Source organism: Bidens hawaiensis, unplaced genomic scaffold, assembly GCF_021521415.1.
Source record: "Bidens hawaiensis isolate Kalapana, Puna unplaced genomic scaffold, B.hawaiensis_p1.1 tig00015763_1, whole genome shotgun sequence".
Classification (NCBI taxonomy): domain Eukaryota; kingdom Viridiplantae; phylum Streptophyta; class Magnoliopsida; order Asterales; family Asteraceae; genus Bidens; species Bidens hawaiensis.
The window spans coordinates 430385-454648 of NW_027492405.1; the positions used below are offsets into that span (position 1 = coordinate 430385).

The 24264-nt window shown below is 35.3% G+C and overlaps 1 protein-coding gene across 1 annotated transcript; it reads left to right on the forward strand.

Annotated features, from left to right (window-relative positions):
- Window positions 1-16239: 16239 nt before the first annotated feature.
- On the forward strand, window positions 16240-21798 carry LOC143549697 (hydroxyproline O-arabinosyltransferase NOD3-like). Its single transcript, XM_077040546.1, has 8 exons — window positions 16240-16657; window positions 19411-19478; window positions 19561-19762; window positions 19927-20024; window positions 20118-20187; window positions 21194-21265; window positions 21354-21467; window positions 21551-21798. The coding sequence occupies exons 1-8, from the start codon at window positions 16262-16264 to the stop codon at window positions 21611-21613; spliced, it is 1083 nt and encodes a 360-aa protein (XP_076896661.1). The 5' UTR covers window positions 16240-16261; the 3' UTR covers window positions 21614-21798.
- Window positions 21799-24264: the final 2466 nt, after the last annotated feature.

Sequence of the window (24264 nt, forward strand, 5' to 3'; positions counted from 1 at the left end):
TAAAATATAAAAAAAGAATGAAATTTAGTGGCTGTCACATGGCAGCCACTGATTGGGCCTCTCTAAAGTTACTGTAGGCTGTAGCTAGATGTTTGCATTTATATATAGTATAATGGTAACATGAACAAGTTTCAGATTCGGAATAATTGAATTTTGATAATATGTGATATAAGTTATAACTGTTTAAAAATTAAAATGATATCGAATTGCATCAATTCGGGAAGTGGTTACGATGAGCTATTTTCTGATTATATTACTAAAACCGATTTTGGCTCCTACCCCAAATACACGGTGTTATTTGATACTACTAAAGTATAAGGTATATTTATACCTAAAAAGACTGGCATAATTAGTTTATATATGGTGCTTATTACTTAGCGATGAGTATTTTTATTTCAGAATCAATATATAGGCTAAGAATTGTATAAACCGTTTTAACACAACTATTTATTATAATAATTGACTTGAATTCATATAGATTTTTAACATGTTAAACATTCATTGAGGAGCCGAGACTCTTGTGTAGCCGGATGATACCACGTCTAAGATGATAGTTGATGCCATCCTGGTTTTGTATGTTTTGTTGGGCACACTATTTATTTTTTATAAGCTAATAAATTACTTTTAACGAAAACAACAAACCATCCTAGGTGGTGAAGATTGAAACTTTATCTTTAATAAAGTCTTAGACGTTGGCCTTACTTATAGTATATGCTACAAGTGTCCCCTTGAATAATGGTTTACACACATGATTCCAATGTTCCTTTTGGAGCTATTTCACATAAAGTAAAGTTCAACTAATAAGCAACTTATTTTCTTTCGGCTAATTATCCTCAACCATACTAGTTTAATTATATATGTCGGAGCCTTAAGTTTGGGAGCCAAAAATATACCGATAACAAGAACCTCATCATCACGTGGTGTTCATGTATACATAAAGAATTAAGAGTTATTGGATTTAAATTGATACAAACGTGAGTAGATAACATAGGAGTACCCTAGCGGCGTTACCCTTGGCCAACCAAGATAGCAACGACGGTCGTGATCCGGCCGACCGGAATTCACAAGAACAACAAAAGAACCTTGTTGTAGAGAAGATAAATTTTCCAAATAACTCAATAATCCCTTCCAGCCACAATTACAATATAAATAAAAGAAAGATAACAAACTAATGGATAAAACTTATCCACCTAAGAAATTCAAATGTTTAAACAAACCAACAAATAGATAAAATAAATAAAACAAATACTAGAACTCGGCTGGAAGTTAAAATGAACTCGAACGCGCCCGTTAGCCGCTTTGCATCGAACCCAGTTTGTCACGGTCTTGACGATCATCCGGTTCCGTATCATTCTCCCCCCGCCTAAAAACGACTCGTCTCCGAGTCATCCTCTAAATCATCATCAGCCGTATAGGGGTTAAGATTAGCAACATTAAACGTAGCCGAAACATTGTAGTGGCCCGGTAACTCGACTTTGTAAGCATTATCATTGATGCGCTGAAGAATACGGAAAGGCCCATCGGCTGGAGTTTCCTGAAACGTCCCTGCGGGAATCTTTCTTTCCTCAAATATACCCACACAAGGTCACCCACCTCAAAAACAACACGGCGTCGATGTTTATTAGCCCGGTTTTGGTACTGCAGATTATGCTTCGTGATTTGCTCCTTAACACGTTCATGGATTTCCTTGATTTGCAAAACCTGTTCCTCGGCATCTGTAGACAATCGCTCGGTATCCACGACTGGCGACAAGTCTAAAGGTGTGAAAGGATTTCGGCCGTAAACAACCAAAAAGGGGCTACGGCTCGTGGCACTATGAGTGGACCGATTATATGCAAATTCGGCTTGAGGAAGGACTAAATCCCACTGTTTTGGATGCTCTCCCACTAGACTTCGAAGTAAATTCCCAAGACTTCGGTTTGTAACCTCAGTTTGACCATCCGTTTGTGGATGGTGTGACGAACTAAACTACAGTTTAGCACCTAGTCGCGTCCAAAGGGTTCGCCAAAAATGACTAACGAACTTAACATAACGATCCGACGTTATAGTCTTTGGAATACCATGTAAACGTACGATCTCGGTGAAATACAAGCGGGCGACTTGGGAAGCATCAAACGTTTTATTACACGGAAGGAAATGTGTCATTTTAGAAAATCTATCAACTACAACCATAATGGAGTCCTTCTTCCGTTGGGTGACCGGTAAGCCGAGAACAAAATCCAAAGAAACGTCCTCCCATGGGGCGGACGGTGTAGGCAACGACGTGTATAACCCCTGATTAGTACTGTGTGTTTTCTCTACGTGACATACACGACACCTTGCCAAAACTTTAATAACATCCTTAGTGATACCCGGCCAATAAAACCGATCGGCGACTGAATCCACCGTCTTTGCTCGTCCAAAATGACCTGCTAAAGCACCTGCATGACATTCGAGAACAAGGGCCTCCCGAAACGACGAAAGCGGAACACACAATCGGCGCCCTTTATAAAGGAGTTCGCCTTGTCGATAAAAATCTTTAAACGGGCCAAGAGCACATTGCGGCCAAATATCACGAAAATATGGATCATCACGATAGAGGTATGAAAAAGAAGCCACGCCGATTACCTCAAAACTCGAAGAATTGAATAAAACGGGACGGCGGCTAAGTGCATCGGCCACGGGATTAGCGGTACCCGGTTTATGACGAATTACAAACTTGAAATCTTGTAGTAGCTCAACCCACTTTGCATGACGTGGGTTCAAATGTGTTTGTCCGTGAATAAACCTGAGGGCTTGATGATCAGAGTAAAGTATGAACTCATTCGGAAGAAGGTAGTGGCGCCAATATTTGAGACTTCGGATAATGGCGTAAAACTCCTTATCATATGTACTATACCGCTTCCGAGTGTCATTAAACTTCTCACTGAAAAAAGCAATAGGGCGATTATTTTGACTCAAAACCCCACCGATGCCTAAGCCGGAAGTATCGCATTCAACGGTAAAAACTTTGTCGAAAGACGGCATAGCTAAAACCGGAGCCTTTGTGACCGCCTCCTTCAATGAGTCAAAAGCTTGTTGTGCAGCTTTTATCCAAACGAATTTGGACTGCTTTAAACAGTCCGTAATTGGTGCAACAATGGAACTAAAATCCCATATGAACCGCCGATAAAAAGAAGCGAGGCCATAGAAGCTACGTACCTCGTGTAACGAAGAGGGTGGCTGCCAATAAGTGATAGCGGCTGTTTTTGACGGGTCCATGCGAATACCCTTTTCGGAAACTAAATACCCCAAAAACAAGACCTCGGATGTCAAGAAATGGCACTTGTTCGGATTAGCATATAGCTTTTGATCCCGGAGAACTTGAAAATTTTCAAGCAACTGTTGTAAATGTAATTGAAGGGTTTTGCTAAAAACGAGAATATCGTCGAAATAAACGACGACACAATGGCCGATAAAAGACTTGAAAACCTGATTCATGAGACGCATAAAAGTACTCGAAGCGTTAGACAAATCGAAAGGCATAACAAGCCATTCGTAGAGGCCATCCCAAGTCTTAAAAGTGGTTTTCCATTCATCACCTTCACGCATCTGAATTTGGTGATAACCACTACGCAAATCCAATTTAGAAAAAACCGTTGAACCATCCAAATGATCCAATAAATCATCAAAACTTGGGATCGGGAACCTGTATTTAATTGTGATTTTATTTACCGCTCGACTGTCAATGCACATGCGAAAGGCGCCCCGCGGTTTAGGAACCAGTAAGGCGGGAACAACGCAAGGACTCATGCTTTCGCGTAAGAGACCTTTGGTTAATAAATCCCCGACTTGGCGTTGTAGTTCTTCAAACTCCTTCGGGTTCATACGGTATGCGGCTTTGTTTGGAATGGTTGAACCGGGAAAAAAATCGATACAATGTTGAATGTCACGCAACATAGGTAGACCGCGTGGGATTTCTTCGGGAAAAATATCACTGAATTCATGGAGAAGAGGCGCAAAGTCTGCGGGTGGGTCATGAATCGGGGGATTCTCTTCGGCCAGAAATAAACCAAAAACCAAAGGGGTTGGATGCATGCGAACGAGACCGGTAAATTCCGACTTGGACACTAAAGGTGAAGGTGGCGGTTCATCCTTCAGGTTCAAAGGAGCTAATGTGATGTGCACGCCGTCTTTTTTGAACGTATAAGTATTGCGAAAGCCATCGTGTTTAACACGTCTATCGTAAAGCTAAGGACGACCTAAAAGCAAATGACATGCGTCCATCGGGATAACCTCGCACCATAAATCATCCGCATATTTAGAGCCGATAGAAAAATTCACCAAACAATTTTTTGTGACCCGCACAATATTTCCCTTACGTAACCACGACAATTGGTATGGTTCGGGGTGGTCTTGGGTGTCCAATGCCAACTTCTCGACCATGGTGGTGGACACCATATTCTCGCAACTACCCCCATCAATGATAATTGTGCAAACTTCCCCTTTGGCCGTGCATTGAGTTTTAAAAATATTGTTACGTAACCACAAAGTGTCATCGGTGGAAGGGTGCACCAAAGCAGTAAGAAGGCGACGAGTAACGAGAAGCTCGCCCTTATCCGGGTAAACAAGTTCTGGATTGTCGTCATCACCATCCGATCCGGAATCCGGATCAACCAAAGTAAGTAACTGTTTATTCGGACAATCCCGTTTAAGGTGGCCAAAACCTTGACATTTGAAACAACGAGGATTAGGGGACGGATTACTACCTGCTTCCGGTGTGGGTTGAGGACCCGGTGGGTCCGCTTTGATTGGGCCGGCCCGTGTAGCCGAAGAAGCGGCCGGTGTGGAACGAGTAGGTAGGGGTGCACGGGTCGTTGTTTTGGATCTAGAGGCGAGTTGTTTTTCCACCCTTAGCGCGAGCCGACAAACATCATCAAACGTATAGTACTGCTGGAGATAAACAACCTCGGCTATCTCGGTTCGTAAACACCCCAAAAACCTGGCTATAATCTGTTCCTCTTCTTCCTCCATACCACAGCGCATACGCATGCGTTCAAATGTCGAAATAAACTCCTCGACGGACAGTGATTGTTGCTTTAAGTTGTGGTATTCCAAATACGTATCCTATTTATGCGTAGCAGGTAAATCTTTTTCTTTAACAATCGCTTTAACTTGTCCCACGTAGCGATCCGACGTTTACCCTCCCGACACCGTTGAGATTGAACGTGTTCCCATCAAAGAGACGCGTGTTTCTGAAACTTCAGAACAACCAGCTTTACCTTTAAATCATCAGGAACGTGGCGGATGTCGAAAACCCGCTCGATTGTGTGCAACCAATCAAGAAAATCATCTGGTTGAAGACGACCTTTGAACTCTGGGATTTCAAGACGAAACCCTAAAGCACGTAAAGGGTCTACCGGTGGAGGGGGTGGGGTACGGTGTCTGTGTCGTGGAGGTGAACGTTCACCGTGATCACCATGTTGGTTAGCAAAAACATTATCAAAATCTCCCTCATAATCGGTGTATGTATCATCAGAAACATTAGAACCCAACCTTTCGAAAGAACGAAGCTCCAACTCACGAACACGGCGCTGAAGCTGCTCGATCTCAGCATCACGAGGGTCGCGATCATCATGAACAGCCCTACGTGGACGGTGATTTCCTGCCGCCGCCATGCTGAGAGTCTCCTGGTCTCGTGATACCACTTGATACAAACGTGAGTAGATAACCTAGGCGTACCCTAGCGGCGTTACCCTTGGCCAACCAAGATAGCAACAACGGTCGTGATCCGGCGGACCGGAATCCACAAGAACAACAAAAGAACCTTGTTGTAGAGAAGATAAATTTTCCAAATAACTCAATAATCCCTTCCGGCCATAATTACAATATAAATAAAAGAAAGATAACAAACTAACGGATAAAACTTATCCACCTAAGAAATTCAAATGTTTAAACAAACCAACAAATAGAGAAAATAAATAAAACAAATACTAGAACTCGGCTGGAAGTTAAAACGAACTCGAACGCGCCCGTTAGCCGCTTTGCATCGAACCCAGTTTGTCACGGTCTTGACGGTCATCCGGTTCCGTATCATAAATGCTATTAACTTTCACCTTATTTTCTTTTGGCACTTCTAAATTAACGTGACACTAGCTTTGCTAGTTTTATTATTGACATGATTTTTTTAAAATGATGTGGTGTCACACCCCGACCAATGAAGGCGGAAACGTCGAGGCGCGACATGATTGCTCATTGCACAATGACACTATAAAGTTACAATATTTAAACAACTCATTTAAATCCATATCATCATAAATAACACAACAATTGTTCATACAAAATGCCAAATAGATAGATAAACAAATAACTTTGTTCTTTTATTTTCTAATATCCTAAAGCCAAGATAATAAGTTTCTTCAAGTAATCCAATCAAGCTAACATCAAACCTGTAACATTGCATAAAATAGAGTTTGTCAACACGAAGGTTGGTGAGCAATTTTCATAGTTTTGGACAATAAGTATATAGTATGAAATCCACAACTAGTATATGAAAACAATAAATAATAGCAACAATTTAGATAATAAAACCGTCAATAAGAATACATTGACGACAATAATGAAATCGTCAATAAGAATACATTGACGACACCTTTCTATATGGGGATACCATATATACTCGGAATTAACGTATGATCATACTTTGATGAGGCTACCCGCCTTAGCATTCAAGAGGCTACCCGCCTTAGCATTCAAGAATTTGCACATAATCATGTAAAGCATATAACACCAAATCGAGCATTTATTTAAGTAAACATATACAATACGTGTTGTGGTTTAAGACTCAAGTATAAATCATTTGAATTTGAATAAGTATGTAATGCCACCCTCAAAACGAAAGATGGAAAACGGGGGATGAAAAAGTACTCACATTAACAAGTAACTTGAAAGATAGTGTCGTGAATAATCGGAGAGATCAGTTTAACGAGCAAGACCTATATTAAATGGGTCTTGTGTTAGTAGGTAGTCTTGGAAGGGTTTAAAATAAAATACATGACAAATAAAGTAAATAAATAAAGTTTAAGATTTAAAATGTAAATATTTGAGAAATTAAAGAAACGAGTTTTGTAAAATAAGTTTACTCGAAACCGGGTCTCGGTATTCTATTCATTAGTTTTTTTTTCTTTTTTTACTCAACCTATGTTAAGTAATAATGTGGGTTAAAATGCGATATTGCAAAACATTTGGTTATAAGAATACCAAAACGAGGTTTAAACGAGTGTTCGGGTTTGTCGGTTCGAGACTTGATAATTGACCAAGCTCACAGTTAACTTCCCAAAATAATAAATGTTGTGAGATAACTCAATAAAATCAAAATAGACTTAACCAAGTATGTAGTTCTATTGTGAAGAACCTTAACGTTCGTTAAGCGAGTATACGACCTTATCGGTTCGAACTTGTTATAAGATCAAGTTGGTTACCGACATGCCAAGTATGTTTAGAAATTAACTAAAATTGATTTAAAATATAATCTTGAAGAAAAATATGAGTTTTGGTGGCTAAAAACACACTTGTGTGTCTTAAGCGAGTGAACTCGGTTTAGTTCGGTTTTTTTGGTTCGGTCCTTGACTCGGAATAAAACCGAGGATGGTTACCACATACCCAATTACCATGGAACTTGTAAAATAACTTATAAATAATAATACTCAAGTTTTACATTCAAAAAGTTAACAATAAAGCTTTTAAACAAGAGTTCGGTTTTTGGTTCGGTCCTTGACTCGGAATAAGACCAAGGATGATTACCACATACCCAATTACCATGGAACTTGTAAAATAACTTATAAATAATAATACTCAAGTTTTACATTCAAAAAGTTAACAATAATGCTTTTAAACAAAAGTTCGGTTTTTTGTTCGGTTCTCAACTCGGGATGAAACCGAGGCTAGTCACCACATACCCAATACCATGGAACTTGACAAATATGAAAAATAAACTAAAATATGTAGAATTTAAGCAAGTATAACAAGTTATATGGTTAGATTTGTTAAATATATAAACAAGGATTACAAAGTCCTCCATGTAACCTTGCCTTACTAGTTCGACATTTCAACCGGCCGAGACTGGAGAAATGAAAGACCGAAGGTAAACAAGGAGTGTATATTATATATATGTTGTAACATCAAGCTTTAAGTATTGAGAAGTTAGTTAAAATGAAAGATTAGCTTATGAAGAACAACCTTAGAATTCAAGAATTTGAGAGAGAAATGAAGAAATGAGCAATCACAAATAAAGAAGATGGGTGTGTATATATAGGGTAAGTTGAATGGGTCTTTCATAAAGGGTGTTTCATGAAAATGGGTTGGTTATAGACCCAAGAAATCACAAACTACAAATGGGTCCGTCAAGTCTCCATTTTGGTAGTTTTAGTCCCTGGAGTTCGTTTTGAGCGTTTTCGGGGAATTTTAAGAACCGAAGAGGGTGTTTTTTTTATCCAACAACTATAAAACAAATATTTAACATACAATTCATCATTTTGATAATATCGAAAGGTTCGGGATACAAAACGGGTCGGGTTTACATTAAGAATACAAGTATAAAATAACCCGAAATTGACAAATGTCACATGTGACATTTAAAAAAATTAAAAACTAAATAGAGAAGGAGATGACTGAATTTTGTTGTGTTTTAGAGAATTGGAAGCATGAATGATGAAATTGGGATTATGGTGATGAAATTGAAGATGGGTGAAGATGTTGGGGGAATATTTATTTAGTTATTTAATATTTTTTCATTGACACATCCTTTAATAAAATGTCATGTCATTTAAAATTCAGCACATCGGGGTTAGTATTTAGTTGGTTTTGGTGCGCCAGAAGAAAACGAAGTAAAAGTAATGGAAAATATTTGTTAGTTGAGAATGTTTACGGCCAACAAAGTGAAGGTTGGATGTATATAAATCTATTTACCTGATAAAAGAAAATATATACATTTGTTAGATTGATGTAGAGTTTCAAACCCACCTCTTATTTTAATTTGTTTAAATGCACACGTTTCTTTTTTGAAAGGCTAGTTTAATTAACAAATGAGCCGAGATAGACACAAGCAAAATGCCAAAAAAAAAAAACTTACATGTAGAAAAAGAAATTACTTCAACCTTTTTGAAGAAAAAATTTGTATTTCAATTTTTTTAATGCACACATGCATATGCATATGTTATTTACTTAATTTAGGAGTTAAAGTTTGCTATAAACATGTTTAGAGTTTTTAATACACTAAATTTGTGCTTTAATTTATTTCCTACATATATATCATGTGAAAAACTCTCTTCCTAGTGGGAGGGCAACGGACCCAGGCCCATCCTTTCGAGAGATCCATAATTATTAAAAATATTATTTTAATTTAAATATAAAATGTTGTTTTAACACTAAAATCTACAAAACGATTCTTTAGTTGAATGGAAAATATCCTAAATTATGTAATCAAAGGTCATGGGTTTAATTCCCACAATTAGTGTTATTTTTATTATAGAAAAACTTTCATTACGTTTTATATGATGCATTTTAGTAACATGTTTATTTTTATTTGTTTGTTGTGTGCCTTTTAAAATGCAACCTTATTGGCAAAATTGTCAAATTATTTATTACATGATTAAGAAGACAATTTTAGGGGCCTGCTATTTTACTCGTCCCAGGCCCCGAAATTTTAATGGGTTTTCTGAGACGACCCTGACACAACTGCATTTGCCGTTAATGAGAGTGTGTTATGATAAATAAGAATAATAACAATTCTACAAGGGCAAATATCCACTTTTTAAAATTCATTAATTAAGAAATAACATAGAAGCTCTAAGTATAATACTTTATACGAATTTTTCAACTATCAACTTGTTTATGATCCATAATTGAAGGCATCATATATAACATTTACTGATTACTGATTGGAGAGGTGTTCGTGCTATGCGACAATAAACACAGTAGATATAACAAACCATAATAAAGAATAAATTAATCAAAGAAAGAAATGAAATGAGAAAGAAAAGAGAAGAAGTAAAAGGAAGAATGAAAAATGTAAAGGAAAATTCCATCCCACATTTGTGGAGGAAAGAAAATGGAAGGCTTCCACCATGGTATAAATAGGATTTCTAACTCTTGTCTCACATCGCTAGATTACAAAACTTGTAAGCTCTTTATAAGGAAGAGAGTTCACATGATAATATTCTTATGTGCCAAATCACACCCAGTAGTCCTAACGGAGGGTGCGAAGCACCCGACGGGCCCGGGCTCGGGCGCAATGTGGCGCTTCGATGGGGCACTTTGCACTTCGCATCGCCGCTTAAGGGCCGCCTTAGTATTTTTGCACCTTCGTGATACGCGAAGGAGTATGCTTAAGCTTCTTCGCGATACGCGAAGATGTGACGTGAAAGCTACGTAGCCTGACACATGTCACGCCACGTGGCATAGCTAGAGCTGACTCGGCAACCCTACTGCAACTTCGCGATACGCAAAGATTTCTTTCGCGATACGCGAAGATGCTCAAATTCAAACATAAATAGGGCAGCAATCTGGATTTCACAAACTCTTCCAAAAAATCATACTTTCTCTCGTATTTCTTATATATAAGGCTAGTATTATACCAAGTAATTGTAACGGTACCTCTCCGATTGAAAGGAACTTTTATAACACGAATCCAAAAGCTCAACCTAACCAAGGTATGACATTGTGCTATCGTGTATAGTTTCATGTCTCGTGATTATCGTTATGATTATGGGTTTATACTAATAGAAATATACTACATTGTGTTTAATCTAGGTGCTTAACACCAGAAGGCTTGTTAAATATAAACTTGCAAGGTGAGACATTCGAGTTTTTGCACAACTCACATTTGCGTGAGACAACTGATTTTCCAATGCTGTCATGATGCTTTTCTAAATCCATTAAACTCATGACAAATAGTCCAAATATTTTCAAACGATTTTAAATACATTACAGTGATTAAGTCTCTGTAGACTTACGGGATGGTTACTACTGGTATTGTGGGGTTTTGTATACAAGGCTTGCCTACTGGGCTATTACACGTTACTTATTGGACAAGTGTTAGCCAATAAGTAATATGACCACAGTCACAGATACGGTCGAGTGACAAGTACCTTTCGGTAATTTGTAAGCAGGCAGATGTAAAAACATCTTAATGCTGTAACTGTAAATGTGTCATTTATAAATGAATGTACTCACCAGTATTTCCTGCTGATCAAATATTTTTAAACATGTTTCAGGTGACTTGTTAGAGACAAAGGAATGATGCCTGCGGGCTTCCAGCTTAAATAAGTGGCTTGTCACCAGAATAAAGAAACGTGTTTTGTAAATTTGGGTTTATCCCTATAAAACTTTTGTTTGTATAAAAATGGGTTTTATCCCAGTTTATGAAATAAGAATTATGGTGTTTTTATAACTCTGATTAATTTTCTTAACTACGGTTTTGATGAAATATTCCGCTGCAAATTATTTTAATAAACATCGATACCACCACTTAACGTTTACGGCTCCCCTCCCGGGGTATAGGGGTCGGGGCTGTGACAGTAGATGGGGCCAAGGCTGATTTTTTTTAAAATTTCAAAACTTAAGTAAAAATTAAAAGAAAAAAATGTATGTTATTTTTAAATACGACACACACTTGTAATCTTTTAAAACCATGCAGCAAATGTTGGATCGTTAACGATAACATTTGTAATAATGATCAAGTAAGCAATTAGAAGATAAGAAATTATGATGCCACAAATGATAAAGTATGTTTTTATGTATAGATCAAATATTGTTTCAGACAGGATTAGGTCTGTGTTCGTGCAATAAGGCACACAACTAACTTATTTTTTAATCTACTTTCGGAAAATTGTATGTGACCATTGATTAATATAAGTTTAAGTTCTTAAGATTGCACATGCTTTGATGTTACACTAGAAAAAATAATGAGAGAGAATGTTGGTGAAAATGTCTATGGTAGTAGAAAACATGAGTTTTTCGATGAAGATTTATATTTAACCCTTACAGACAACATTTTGGGGAATGCATGGGTGGCTCAATGAAGGAAGACCGAGTTTTTGTGATCTCTAGTTCGATCCTAAGGGCGTCCGGGTTTTACAATCAGTCGACCTTCGGGCAGGTGGGTTTTCTTTGGAACTGAAGATAACTTGAAGGCACTTATGGGCTCCGTACGGTTGGGTTGGGCCAGCTGGCGGTAGCCTTTTGTCATTAGGTTACCCCGTATGATATACCTAGGCAATTATTTGTTTGTTGGCCGTTAAAAAAATGTTGCTGAAAATTATTTAAATTTGGATTTAAAGCTACACATTTATTTTTGGCCAGATTATATACACAATGATTTGATGTTATACACTTATACTCCCATTAAAAGGTGAAACACACGAGTTAAAAGCGTGTTTATATGTCGATACACCCGCTTAACATGAGACGTTAAAGCTAAATACCATTTTAAAAGTTGGATGTGATGAGTAACAAGATGTGTTTTGACACATGTAAAATGTGAAAACATCTTTACTTTTGACAAATGATAAGATGATAAATAATATTATATAGTTTATTAAGCATAGAGATTGTTTTCATGCAAGGGACTATATATCATGTCACTACCACTAGTTATATTATAGGCCACGTTTATTATATAGGCCAACAAGGTATGTTAGCTAACTTAGGTACATATAACATGGAGCATCTTAAATAGGTAAAAAAGTAATTCAGACGTTTCATGCTTTGCCCATCCATGTGTCTCTTGTTACACATTATTTTCGTCATTTACGTGTTATAATGTTCACAAGTCACATGAACACACCAGAGTGCATTAACGTGAAAGTGTTGTTTGTTAACCAAAGTGAATTAGTGGTAAACCAACTTGCAAATATGGGTGTATATAAGTAGAGCTCATTAGAGCCGTTCATAAGTTACTTGAAGTCAGTTTGTTAAATGTTTGAATTAAGTTGAGTTTAAACAAGCTCGAAAACTGAGCTTCGCATGAGTTTGACTATTCTCAGGGGGCTAAAACGAGTCTCTTATTTGTATAAATATAAATTTTGTATCTTATTTTATATGGTAAATGTATGATTACAAATTTTGTATCTTATTTTGTATCTATTTATGCATATATATATAATTGAAATTTGTTTAATTAAGGATCAAATTAACAACTTTACATAATACAACGTCAACCAAAATTACAAGTTTTCTTTGTAGAGTAGGGTGTAACTAATAGTTGAAGATAAGATGTATTTAAATGAAACTTGACAACTTGTTATTATACATACTATAAAACACATGTTAGATTCATCATAAACGTCTGCGCCCAAGTCTCATTGTCTATATTTTGTGAAGAAGCACAAGAACCTTATGAAATCACACATCCAGATACTCATTTTACTTATAGAACCATCCAAATTAAAATTCAGTTCGGTAACAACACCTATATCATGACTTGTTACACTCACATACGTGCAATTCACATAATTCATTTATGTTTTATATGTTTTAGGGAAGATTCCCCGGCCTCAGTATTTATATTGTATGAAACATTTTAACTAGGCATATCACCGACTATACGCTCTTTGTGTCTAATTCGTATAATTAAATGTCTACACCATCGTACTCTATGGGATACCTAACACGACTATAATGTTAGTAAGGCCCTTACACACGACATCCCGCAATGGTAGAAAATCGCCATTTTGTTATAATGCATGTCAAATTCCAATACTTAGTTTTAACAATTTCTTGTAGTCATTATTGGTTTTATTGCAAGTGCATGACAAAATGATTACGAATATTTCATTGTATATGTCTTTTATTTGTATGTCAAATTTACATCAAGCTATACATATTTAGCATTTTCTTTCTAAGTATATTGGTTGCTTATTACCATGTATATATCGAATTAAAATATGACAAAATCTTTCACCAATTAGTTATCTTCAAGTCAATAGGGCTCCATCCACAATTATAATACGGATTATAATACGCTGTTGCTAAACGTATCTCCATCTATCCTATTTTGACTAAGCATATACCCTCCTCAAGTTTCACATTTATACAATTCAAACCTTTTTGATTTCTTTTTGTCATTTTATTATCTTTTATTATTATTGTCTTCACAACACATTTTGTTAAGAATATTTTTTTTACTATTTTTAATACGATTTTTTGCTTTTTTTTAAATAACAAAAACATTTTTTTCTTAATTAAAATATAATTTAAAAGTACATTTTTGCTATAATTGTTTCCATTGTTTAGAGAGTGTTTTTAATAGTTTTTGAAGATAGTTTGCATTTTTTAAAACAAATAATGTTTGTTAATAAGTAAAAAAAATTAGTGTATTTACGTAATAAAGTGCACAAATTTTATACTATAAAATTAAAAAAAATGTTATAGAGAGTAATATGTCAAATAATAATTGTTAAAGTAATTGAAAGTTTAAGAAAGATGGTATGAAAAGTAGAAGAGGAGGGTATGTTTAGCTTAACTCTTATAATATACGTTTATCAATATATTCATTTTAACAATGTTTCACTAGTAACTCTCAATACTCAATTATAGCAAATTACATATAAAACCACACGTCACCGAACTTAATACTTTTAACCGGTGTAAAAATGTAACTTGATTAACGTAAATCATTTTCAAATTCTTTAATTAACCGAAGTGTCTTGAGGACGCGAAAGATGCCTCTTGCGTCTCCCTCGGTTGCTTGGGTCAACCATTATGTCCCACTTATTGATACGAGTAAATGGCTTCGTCCTACCACAAACTCTTCACGTGAGTGGTCATAATTCCAAAATAAATGGTATGCTGGAAGTGCAAGCACTTCAAATTAAAAAAAATCATCATTATTATTTATCATAATAGAGAGGCAGGAAATCAAAATTTAGACTTCAGAAGTCAACACGTGACATCTAGTGGTGCAAATGAATTGAGCTGCTCACGAGCTACTCAAGCTCGGATCGATAAAAAAACTCGAAACAAGCCGAGAATAAAGCTCGCTTTGTTGTCGAGCCCGAGCTTGAGTCGTGCGCAGGAAGCTCGTTTAGGCTCGTCCAGCCTTATGCATTTTTAAGATTGACCTCTTTTGGAATTTGATGCATTAGCATCACACTTCATAGGCGAACTCGACCCTAGTTTTTGGCTCGTTTAAGGTTTTCTCAAAACATATAAAAACAATTAAAAAGAGTACAAAATTTAATTAACAAGTAATAAACAAGCTGAGTCCAAGCCGAACTCAAACTTGAAAAAACATCTCACGAGACGAGCTCAAGCTTTAAAAAAGAGCTCAACCCTAATTAACTCGGGCTCAGCTCAACTCATTTACACCCACATACCAACATTCATTAAATAAGAGAGACGGAAAAACCAACTTTTAGGGTCTACAAATCCTGAAAAAAAAAATCAAATTACAGGAAAGGCGAAAGGTTTACTCATTCCCTCGTGGAACTAATTATATATACATATTCTTCACTTCCTCGAATCGCAGATGCAGACGCCCTGAACCAGTCGGATCTAAACTCATACATAATAATATTATTATTATTATTACTATTCACAGCGTTGAATCCCGTTAATCATTTGCAGATACACACAAATCACCATATTCTTCATCATTCTGCTCTTTCATTACTCTGCCTTCACACGTTCAGGTTTCGTATCGTTTCATTTCTTCTGCTCGAAGCTTCTTCGGCTATCATTTGCTCAATTAAGGTAAAATAAACCTAAAGTATTGATTAATTACTTTATAATTTCACGTTTTATCGTTGCAACTACTCGTATTCTGTATACTGTTGCAGTTAATTTTGAATCACAGGCGTTTGTTGTGTCAAATTTGGCGATCATTACACCAAACCTAGGGTTTATGAAGCTTTCGTCATATTAATATTCATGATCCTTAGGTTTTGAGGTTCAATTAGAGAGTTATGTGTAGGTTATTGTAGCTGAATTATGCTTAGGGCTCATAAATTCAAGTTTTCAGATAATTTTGTATGCGAAGTTAGGCTTTAATGGTTCGAGTTGACCGAATCGAGGTTTTAATGATTTTAGGGGATTTTGTTGATGTTTATGTATATATATGTATGTGATGTATTTGTATGATTAAAGTCAACTGGTTGACTTACATATGTTTGACTTTGAATGTGTCTATGCAGATTGATTTGTGAGTTTTGAGAGAAGAGAGAAATTAAGGGGGATATATGTGCAGACGTTTGTAGTTCGCTTGAAGTGGTATTTAAAGGCTCGTGTTTATGTAACGGAAGCGAAAATGGCACGGAAAAGTTTCAGTTGCTCGTCGACGTTGTTTCTAGTTCTTTTGGCTGTTGGATCGTTTTTTGCGACGTATAATTTGTTAACAATGGCAGTTCATTACAAAGCGGTGAATTCTCTAGGGTTAGCTAATGATCCGATTGTTGAGATGCCTGATAATATGAGAAGATCAAGGGGTGGTAAGGCGTTATATCATGTTGCGTTGACAGCTACGGATGCTCCTTATAGCAAATGGCAGTGTCGGATTATGTATTATTGGTATAAAAAGACGAAAGATATGGCTGGATCAGAGATGGGAAAGTTCACCAGGATTCTGCATTCGGGTGTACCTGATAATTTGATGGATGAGATTCCAACGTTTGTTGTTGACCCACTTCCATCTGGTTTGGATCGAGTAAGACTGAATCTTTCTTTGTTCTTTTCATCCTTTTATCATAGACGAATATATCTTAATTGTAAACGATAATTATTAGACCAACTAGTAATAAAATAAGTAAATGAACATTACAACGTCTATATATCTATGTTAATTAGGGTGTGGGAGTTCTTATGATGATTCACACTCTAGTTTACTCAGACACATAAGAAATAATTCAACTCTCCTATTTGTAAACTCACTGGAATATGCAAGTACCAAAAACTACCCTCCACTGAGTCGTAACTTGTAATTGTTACAGGGAGATGGTTAAACACTTATTATGTGACTAAATTTAAAATAGTGATTTTTATGGACAAAGATAGCATGCTGTAATACTTGCTTTTAATTCAAACATGATCTTCACATGTCCTAGCATCTGTTGTGATCAAGCAGGTGGTTGGAAGGATTATCTGTGCTCACTTCATATAGTTACTTTTTTTTTTAATTTATACAAGATTATAACCTAATTACCTTTTTAGTAAAGAGAGTGAAATCTTTGTACTTAAATTCTACAGCTTAAACATTTACATTTTATAAATAAAACCTAACGAAACTGACCCATTTGTAAGCGAATGAGTTGAAAGTGTGACCTCTAGTTTTATTCAACTTCTTGAACAAAATACAAATTAATTAAAAGTGCTTATACATAAGGAATAAGGATGCCATGATAAACAATCACAAATTAGGCCTTCTTGTAGGTTTTTTTTTTCAATAATTCCCCAAGAACCTTTATTTCAAATTGATACTAGTTCCTAGTAGACTTTCTAAAACAAGATAGTCAAACCGCTTGACTTTCAAAATATCAGTGAAAATATTTACAAATTACATATTAAGAACCTTCTTTTAAGTCTCAGGTTTATGAATCAAAAAATTCAAATTTATAACATGTGTAACAAAATACAAGTTTCTTTACAAGTGGGTTGCACGACATTGATCCACGAACACATGTATTTTGTTAAATAAATTGTAGAGAAACTTGTATAAGTAACAAATAGAAGAGCAAGTTGCAAAGAAACAAAAAAGATAGTGTGAACCCTTGAAAGTACCTATGACTCCCTAAATAGTATGTACACCAAGACCCATCTAAGGTAAAAGTAAGGCTAAGGCAAACGGAAATGTAGGTAAAAAGTAAAAATCAAGTGTGGGCAAAACTAGGGTCCCAACACAAAATTAGGCAAAAGATGTTGCTTTTAAGTTTTGTAGATGATGTGAAGAGCCTTTCACTCTTTAAGCTGGAAAATTTATACATCAAATCTTAAAAAAGTAATATAAAAAAGCCTCAAACTTAAACAGGTCAACCTACGAATCCTGAGCGTCACCGTTTTTTAAATGAGTCTAATTGAACATGACTCGTTTAATAAACAATTTATACACTATTTATGGGTTACTTTATAGTATTCACAAGTGAAGACACTAATTTCCATTTTGATTAGGTACAAATAAATGCGCAAATTATTCAAGAATAAGTTTCTTAACCAATATATCCACTTCCATACTAGTGAATAACCAAATATTGGCTACATTTCACCTGGGGCGTTAGATATGTGGTAGGCTACTTATTTGTCCACACTGCATCAAGTTGACGTAAGTATTCCTTAGGCCACTCTTCATTAAACTATATAACTATGTTTAAGTAGCTATATGATTACTTATCATTAAACAACATAGATATGTTTCACCTCTATGCTTAACTAGCTTTGTGGTTACCTATTATTAAACTATATAACTATATTTCACTCTGAGGCTTTACCAACATTGCGGTTACTTAAACTATGCACATGCAAATGCCGAAATATGTAAACGTTAATAAATCACAATTTGATGTAATTTGACAACTTACTATTTCATTTATAAAATCTTCCTTTTCATTTTATTAGCTTTTACTAAGATACATTTTGATGTGTGATCTCGTTTAGAAAACTTCTTGTACTCACCTTTACCAAATTCAAACAAATTCCCAGATTCTTCAATCCAAGCTTCAATCTTCAGCATTTGTCTAATGCTTCAACTTATCTACAAACTGCAAATTGCTTATACTTAAGCATCCATATATGTGTTCTTTAAATCATTTTCCATTCTATTGATCTACATAACATCATAATGACTGGTTAAAAGATATAGTTAGGCTTATCTGAACAATTTTTAAAGCCAGTGTTGCATCAAATCTAGTTTGAAAAGGTTTAGTCGAACAAAATCGTCATAGGTCATTAGGTCTGTATACTGTCGTTCTTGCCATTTGATTCTTTGAGTCATTTCTAGTTCATGCTAGTTTTATTGTCTAATCGTGGTGAAGGTAAGTTAGGTTAGTCTTTTTATGAGAATACAGACAATTGATTACTGGAAGTCCATTTAGTTGATCAACTAGTTTAAACCAAGTTATAACGTATACAGTGTAATGCATGTGTCCCATTGTAATTTTTTTTTTAAGTTGAGACAGTTCCAAGTTTCCTAGGAATCATGTCTATTTATATGTTCCTCAAGATTTGTAGGCTTTTTGGTTATATGCATGAAGAATTTTTTGAGGCATCATGTCTATTTATAGAACTTATTGCCGCTCGCCTACAATTGATTAAACCTTTGTGTTGCATGTGCATGCATGTTTTTCCATTATGGCAGACACCTATTTGTGCATGTTGGAAGTTTTAAATGTTGAATTAATAGCTTTCATATCAATTTATGTAGAATTATATATCTTTGGTTTTATGACATGGATATTATTTGGTATACAGGGATACATAGTTTTGAACAGACCTTGGGCCTTTGTGCAATGGCTGGAGAGGGCTACTATAGAAGAGGAGTCAGCATTCTTCTCCCATTCACACATTCCTAAATCATATTTTTATTCTAAGAAATTTTAATGACTATTTTGTCCTTTGCAGATACATATTGATGGCAGAGCCTGATCACGTGTTTGTAAATCCACTGCCTAATTTGGCCCGTGGAGAGTTTCCTGCTGGATACCCGTTTTTCTACATCAAACCTGCTGAGAACGAAAAAATTATCAGAAAATATTTTCCTAAGGAAAATGGGCCTGTAACTAGTGTAGATCCAATTGGTAATTCTCCTGTTATTATAAGAAAGGTACTACTAAAATAATTTTCATAGATTACATACTTTCCATGCTTCTTGAAATAATATTTGTAAGTAACAATTGCAAGGTGGACCGAATGGGTTAAAAATATGTTTTTTTATTGCCACTTCGGCTCAAAGAATGTAATAGAGAGACTGAGATTGAATTTATACAGGATCTACTTGAAAAAATTGCTCCCACTTGGATGAATGTTTCTTTAAGGATGAAGGATGATCCCGAGACTGATAAAGCTTTTGGATGGGTGCTAGAAATGTAAGTTAAAGTTCATGAAAATAATTTTGATTTTACACTTTTGCGTATTGTGTATTTAGTCAACAAATTTGACTTTTATTTTGGTTATTTTAGGTATGCGTACGCTGTGGCCTCCGCGTTGCATGGTGTACAACACATTCTTCGGAAAGATTTTATGCTCCAGGTATTTAATTTACTAACTATTGTTAATATTAACGGTTAGTACCATAAAAACTAACTTTAGCAATTTAATCCGTGAAGTTTAAAATACACAAACAATGATGAACATCATTTACTAGCACAATCACCACTCATGTGGAGACTACCTAGGCGATTTTATTTATTGATGTGGATACCACGTGGACTATGTTGCTGACCTGGAATACCACCTTATGAAAAATCGCAAATTTAAATAAAAATTCATATCATCAAACATGGTACAATTGTTGTCCACATCATCATTTCTGTAACATCACCTCATCAAAATTTGATTGGTTTACAAGGGGTAAATAGTCATTTTTTAAAATTTCATAATTACGTTTAACTTTGACTAAACAAATGATCAAACACAAACAATTAAACGTACAGAGTTTCCTCTTCGTCCTTCTTTAAGAATCTGAGCGTGCTCATTTTCTTTTATGTTCGTTCATTAATAGTATAAACGAACGGTTGACGAACATATATGAACGGACATAACTGAATATAGACGAATGAACATAATTGAGCGAACACTAATTAAAAAGAAACATGAACATCAATATGTTGGTTGGAGACTAGACTAAGTTGTAATTGGTGACATTTTAATTTCATAAAACTAGACTAAATTGTAAGGAGCCTAACTTTTTTAATAAACATGTAAACAAATGAACATGAACGAACAAACTTAAACAAATTTAAATGTACAAACTAAACGAATATTCATGAACATAAATAAACGAACAAGACATGCCTTCATGCTCGTCCATTTAACTAAACGAACAAAAGAATATGTTCATGCTAGTTTGTCTATTAAATAAATGGACATAAACGAATTTCCCGCCAAACGTTTCACTGAACGTTAGGTTTGTTTACAGACCTAGACTTTAGTTTTCCAAAATTGGGTTGATGGACTTTCTTACAAATTCGAAAGTATGCTGGGTATTAACCCTGAAATTAAATGTGTTATTAAAACTTTAATTTCAATTTGTCAGCCCCCTTGGGACTTGGAAGTTGGAAAAAGGTTTATCATTCATTACACGTATGGATGCGACTACAACATGAAGGTAATTGCTAATTTAATCTTATGAACGAGTCAATCTGGTTGTCGTTTTTGTCTCAAACGGGTCAAAACTCGGGTTGCTGCTTTTGAAGGGTGAGCTAACATATGGAGAGATTGGAGAATGGCGGTTTGATAAAAGGTCACATCTACGCGGGCCTCCACCAAGAAATCTGTCTTTGCCTCCACCCGGGGTTCCTGAAAGTGTGGTAAGTATACTTCTGATAGACCAGTTTTTGCATTGCTATACGCTTATGCTTATACTCGAGTTATCATTATATGCATGATGCAGGTGACTCTTGTAAAGATGGTGAATGAAGCTACTGCCAACATTCCGGATTGGGATGCTTCATAACCGATTTTCATATACAAAAAAACAACCGAAGATTATTAAACAATATCTAAAGTGAAGAGGAGCTAACACAAACAAAAAACTAGATCATCCTTTTGTTCTCGATACGCCTTATGAATGTAATCAGTTAACTTTTTGGTTGGTGACTCGCTTTTTCTATCTTTTTTTACAGGAACGTAACGTGTCTGTCTGGCTTATGTTTTATCTTTAACGGGTTTATAACGACTTTGTTCAAAGATTTATTTGTCGTATCATTTTAATGTGTGTCTAAGAGTCGGTTTACACTTAATAGATTTTGAAAAAAAAAAAGAAAAATGAAATGTTTAGATTTAGTTGTGCTTCTGGTCCAATGACATGGGTTGATGGTTAAGGCTTGAGATCTTATAGTAGTCTCTGGTAGAGGTGTGAAACCGGCTTTTTTCCCAAACCGAACTGGTTGGGTCAAAGCCTGGTCAAAACCGGTTTGACCCAAACCGGTTTAGGAGCAAGAGATGTTGACATGGTCTAGGTGGGTTCAGTTCAGTTTAGAACCGGTTTAAAACCGGTTTTCCTCAAACCGGTCCGGTTTTAAAACCGGTTTAGTTGTTCAAAAGAAAAATCGATACCCAAAAGGGTGGTTTGGGGTCGGTTCATGAACCGGTTTGGGTGAAACCGGTTTGCCTGTCAAACCGGTTCGGGTCGGTTTGCTACGAATCGGTCTCAAAACTTGTTTTTTTGTACACCTTTAGTCTCAGGTTCGAAACTGATTCGAGGGGGTTTCCCACAATGGTGGGTTACTCTTTGATGGTGTTTTTGGGTGAGTCAGACATAGAGCGTCGAAACTAGCATAGTCGCATAGACGATTGGCATCCCGTCTTTGAAAGGTTTACCCAGGTACTGAGATTCTGGAATAGTTTCAAACGTTGCTAAAAAAATAATTGACTGGCAAGTCAAAGGAGGAGACAAACCAAGTTGGAATAATACAGGCAGGCAGGCTCAGTCGGTGGTTGATCACATGGTGAAGTAGTAGTTCACAGTTCACACCACACCCAATCACTAAACCTTTTGACCTTTACTCCACCATTATCTGTTTTCTAAACAACACAAAAACTCACTTTTACGACAAATCATGGAGATCTTTTTTTGTGTTTTTTAGGAAAATGGGAGAATAAGACTGATTTAACAACTTGAGAGAGGTACGACAAATAAAAACGAAGGGATTGGTACGTTAGGCATAATCTTTTTCAGTTAAGTCTAAACTACAACAAGTTTGTTAAACAGTTTGTTAGTTAACGCTCATCGCCTACGTAACAGGACATTATGCATTTTTTTAAAACCGCAAACACATAGCCTTTACCGTTACAAATTTAAAAGAGTAATGGCTAAAATGCAGCCATGTGGTGTATGTGGCATGGACTGTGCACGTGGTCCATAAAGTCTTGACGCGTGAAACAAATGTATCATTTTGGGAAATTAAAACAACTGGAAATCAGATAGTCTTGTTTATATTCTTATTGTTTACAAGGTTATTAACCCGTGTACTATACGGGTAAAAATTGGTAAAATTGTCAAGTAAACATATATGTTTGTTTATTTAAAAAATATATAAAAATTTGTATTAATATGAACAGATAAATTTAAATATATACAAGTAAAATCAGTTTTTAAGTAATCATAATTTTGAAGGAATAATTAATTTATATGATTAATATAACTATTAGTAAAATCAGATCTTATTACACTATAAATAATGTATTTTACAAATAGTTAATAAAAAAGAAAAGTGGTTCAAAAGTTAAAAATAATACTAATACAATATAAAAGAAACAAGTCGTCATCTTCATTCAAACCCCATAACCGATCCCAAACTGAATGACCAAAATTTGATTTTTCTCGTGCCATTATATAGAAAAAAAAATAAACTTAGGGTTCTGATTCATAATAAAGAGACAAGTAAATGGATGGTTTAAATATCTTGACTGAATCATGATTCAAATAACAACCCTGGGGGGGGGGGGGTAATACAAAATAGGAAAAGGTTGGGTGAAGGGAGGCGTCTGTCAATTGAGGTGTGTGCTCGAAAAAGAGGATAAGTCGGTATTTAAAAGGGTTTAAAAAAACATGTGTTTTAAGGCTAGTAATGACAATTATTAATCAGTTTCATAAGAGATAGTCATAACTTTTATGATGAACTGACAATTTAGTTCATTCAAATTTAAATTTAAATGAATGCAATAATTATTATAATTATTCCTACATTTCAGCTTTCTTTAATTATCTATAAATCGCAATCGCCTTATGTTTTAACTTTACTTGAGTTTTCATTTAGTGATATAAATCACTTACTCTATAACAATCATCTAATATAACGATAATTTTCAGCATACAAAAATTATTGAATTTAACATAATTAAATTGTTAAATTTGAAAAGCACATTTTCTAATTATTAGCTTATTTAACCATTTATTAGGATTTGAAAAGAATAATGATTTACACCGTTATGAACAAATCCATATATTATATTATTACGTCGTAAGCACAAATTTAAATAGCCTCTCATAAAAAAAATATTAAGTTTACAAAATTTGAAAAAAGGTTTCACTATCTAAATACTCATATAAAAACATTAAATTTTAGTGTATTCCAAAAATCGGAAGGGGTTGGATTTCGGGTT

Excerpts from the sequence above, each read along its gene's own strand:
- LOC143549697 (XM_077040546.1), top strand. The coding sequence starts at position 16,262 with ATGGCACGGAAAAGTTTCAGTTGCTCGTCGACGTTGTTTCTAGTTCTT. Across the intron at positions 16,658-19,410 it reads TTCCATCTGGTTTGGATCGA|GGATACATAGTTTTGAACAG; the intron begins GTAAGACTGAAT and ends TTTGGTATACAG. Across the intron at positions 19,479-19,560 it reads AGGGCTACTATAGAAGAGGA|ATACATATTGATGGCAGAGC; the intron begins GTCAGCATTCTT and ends TGTCCTTTGCAG.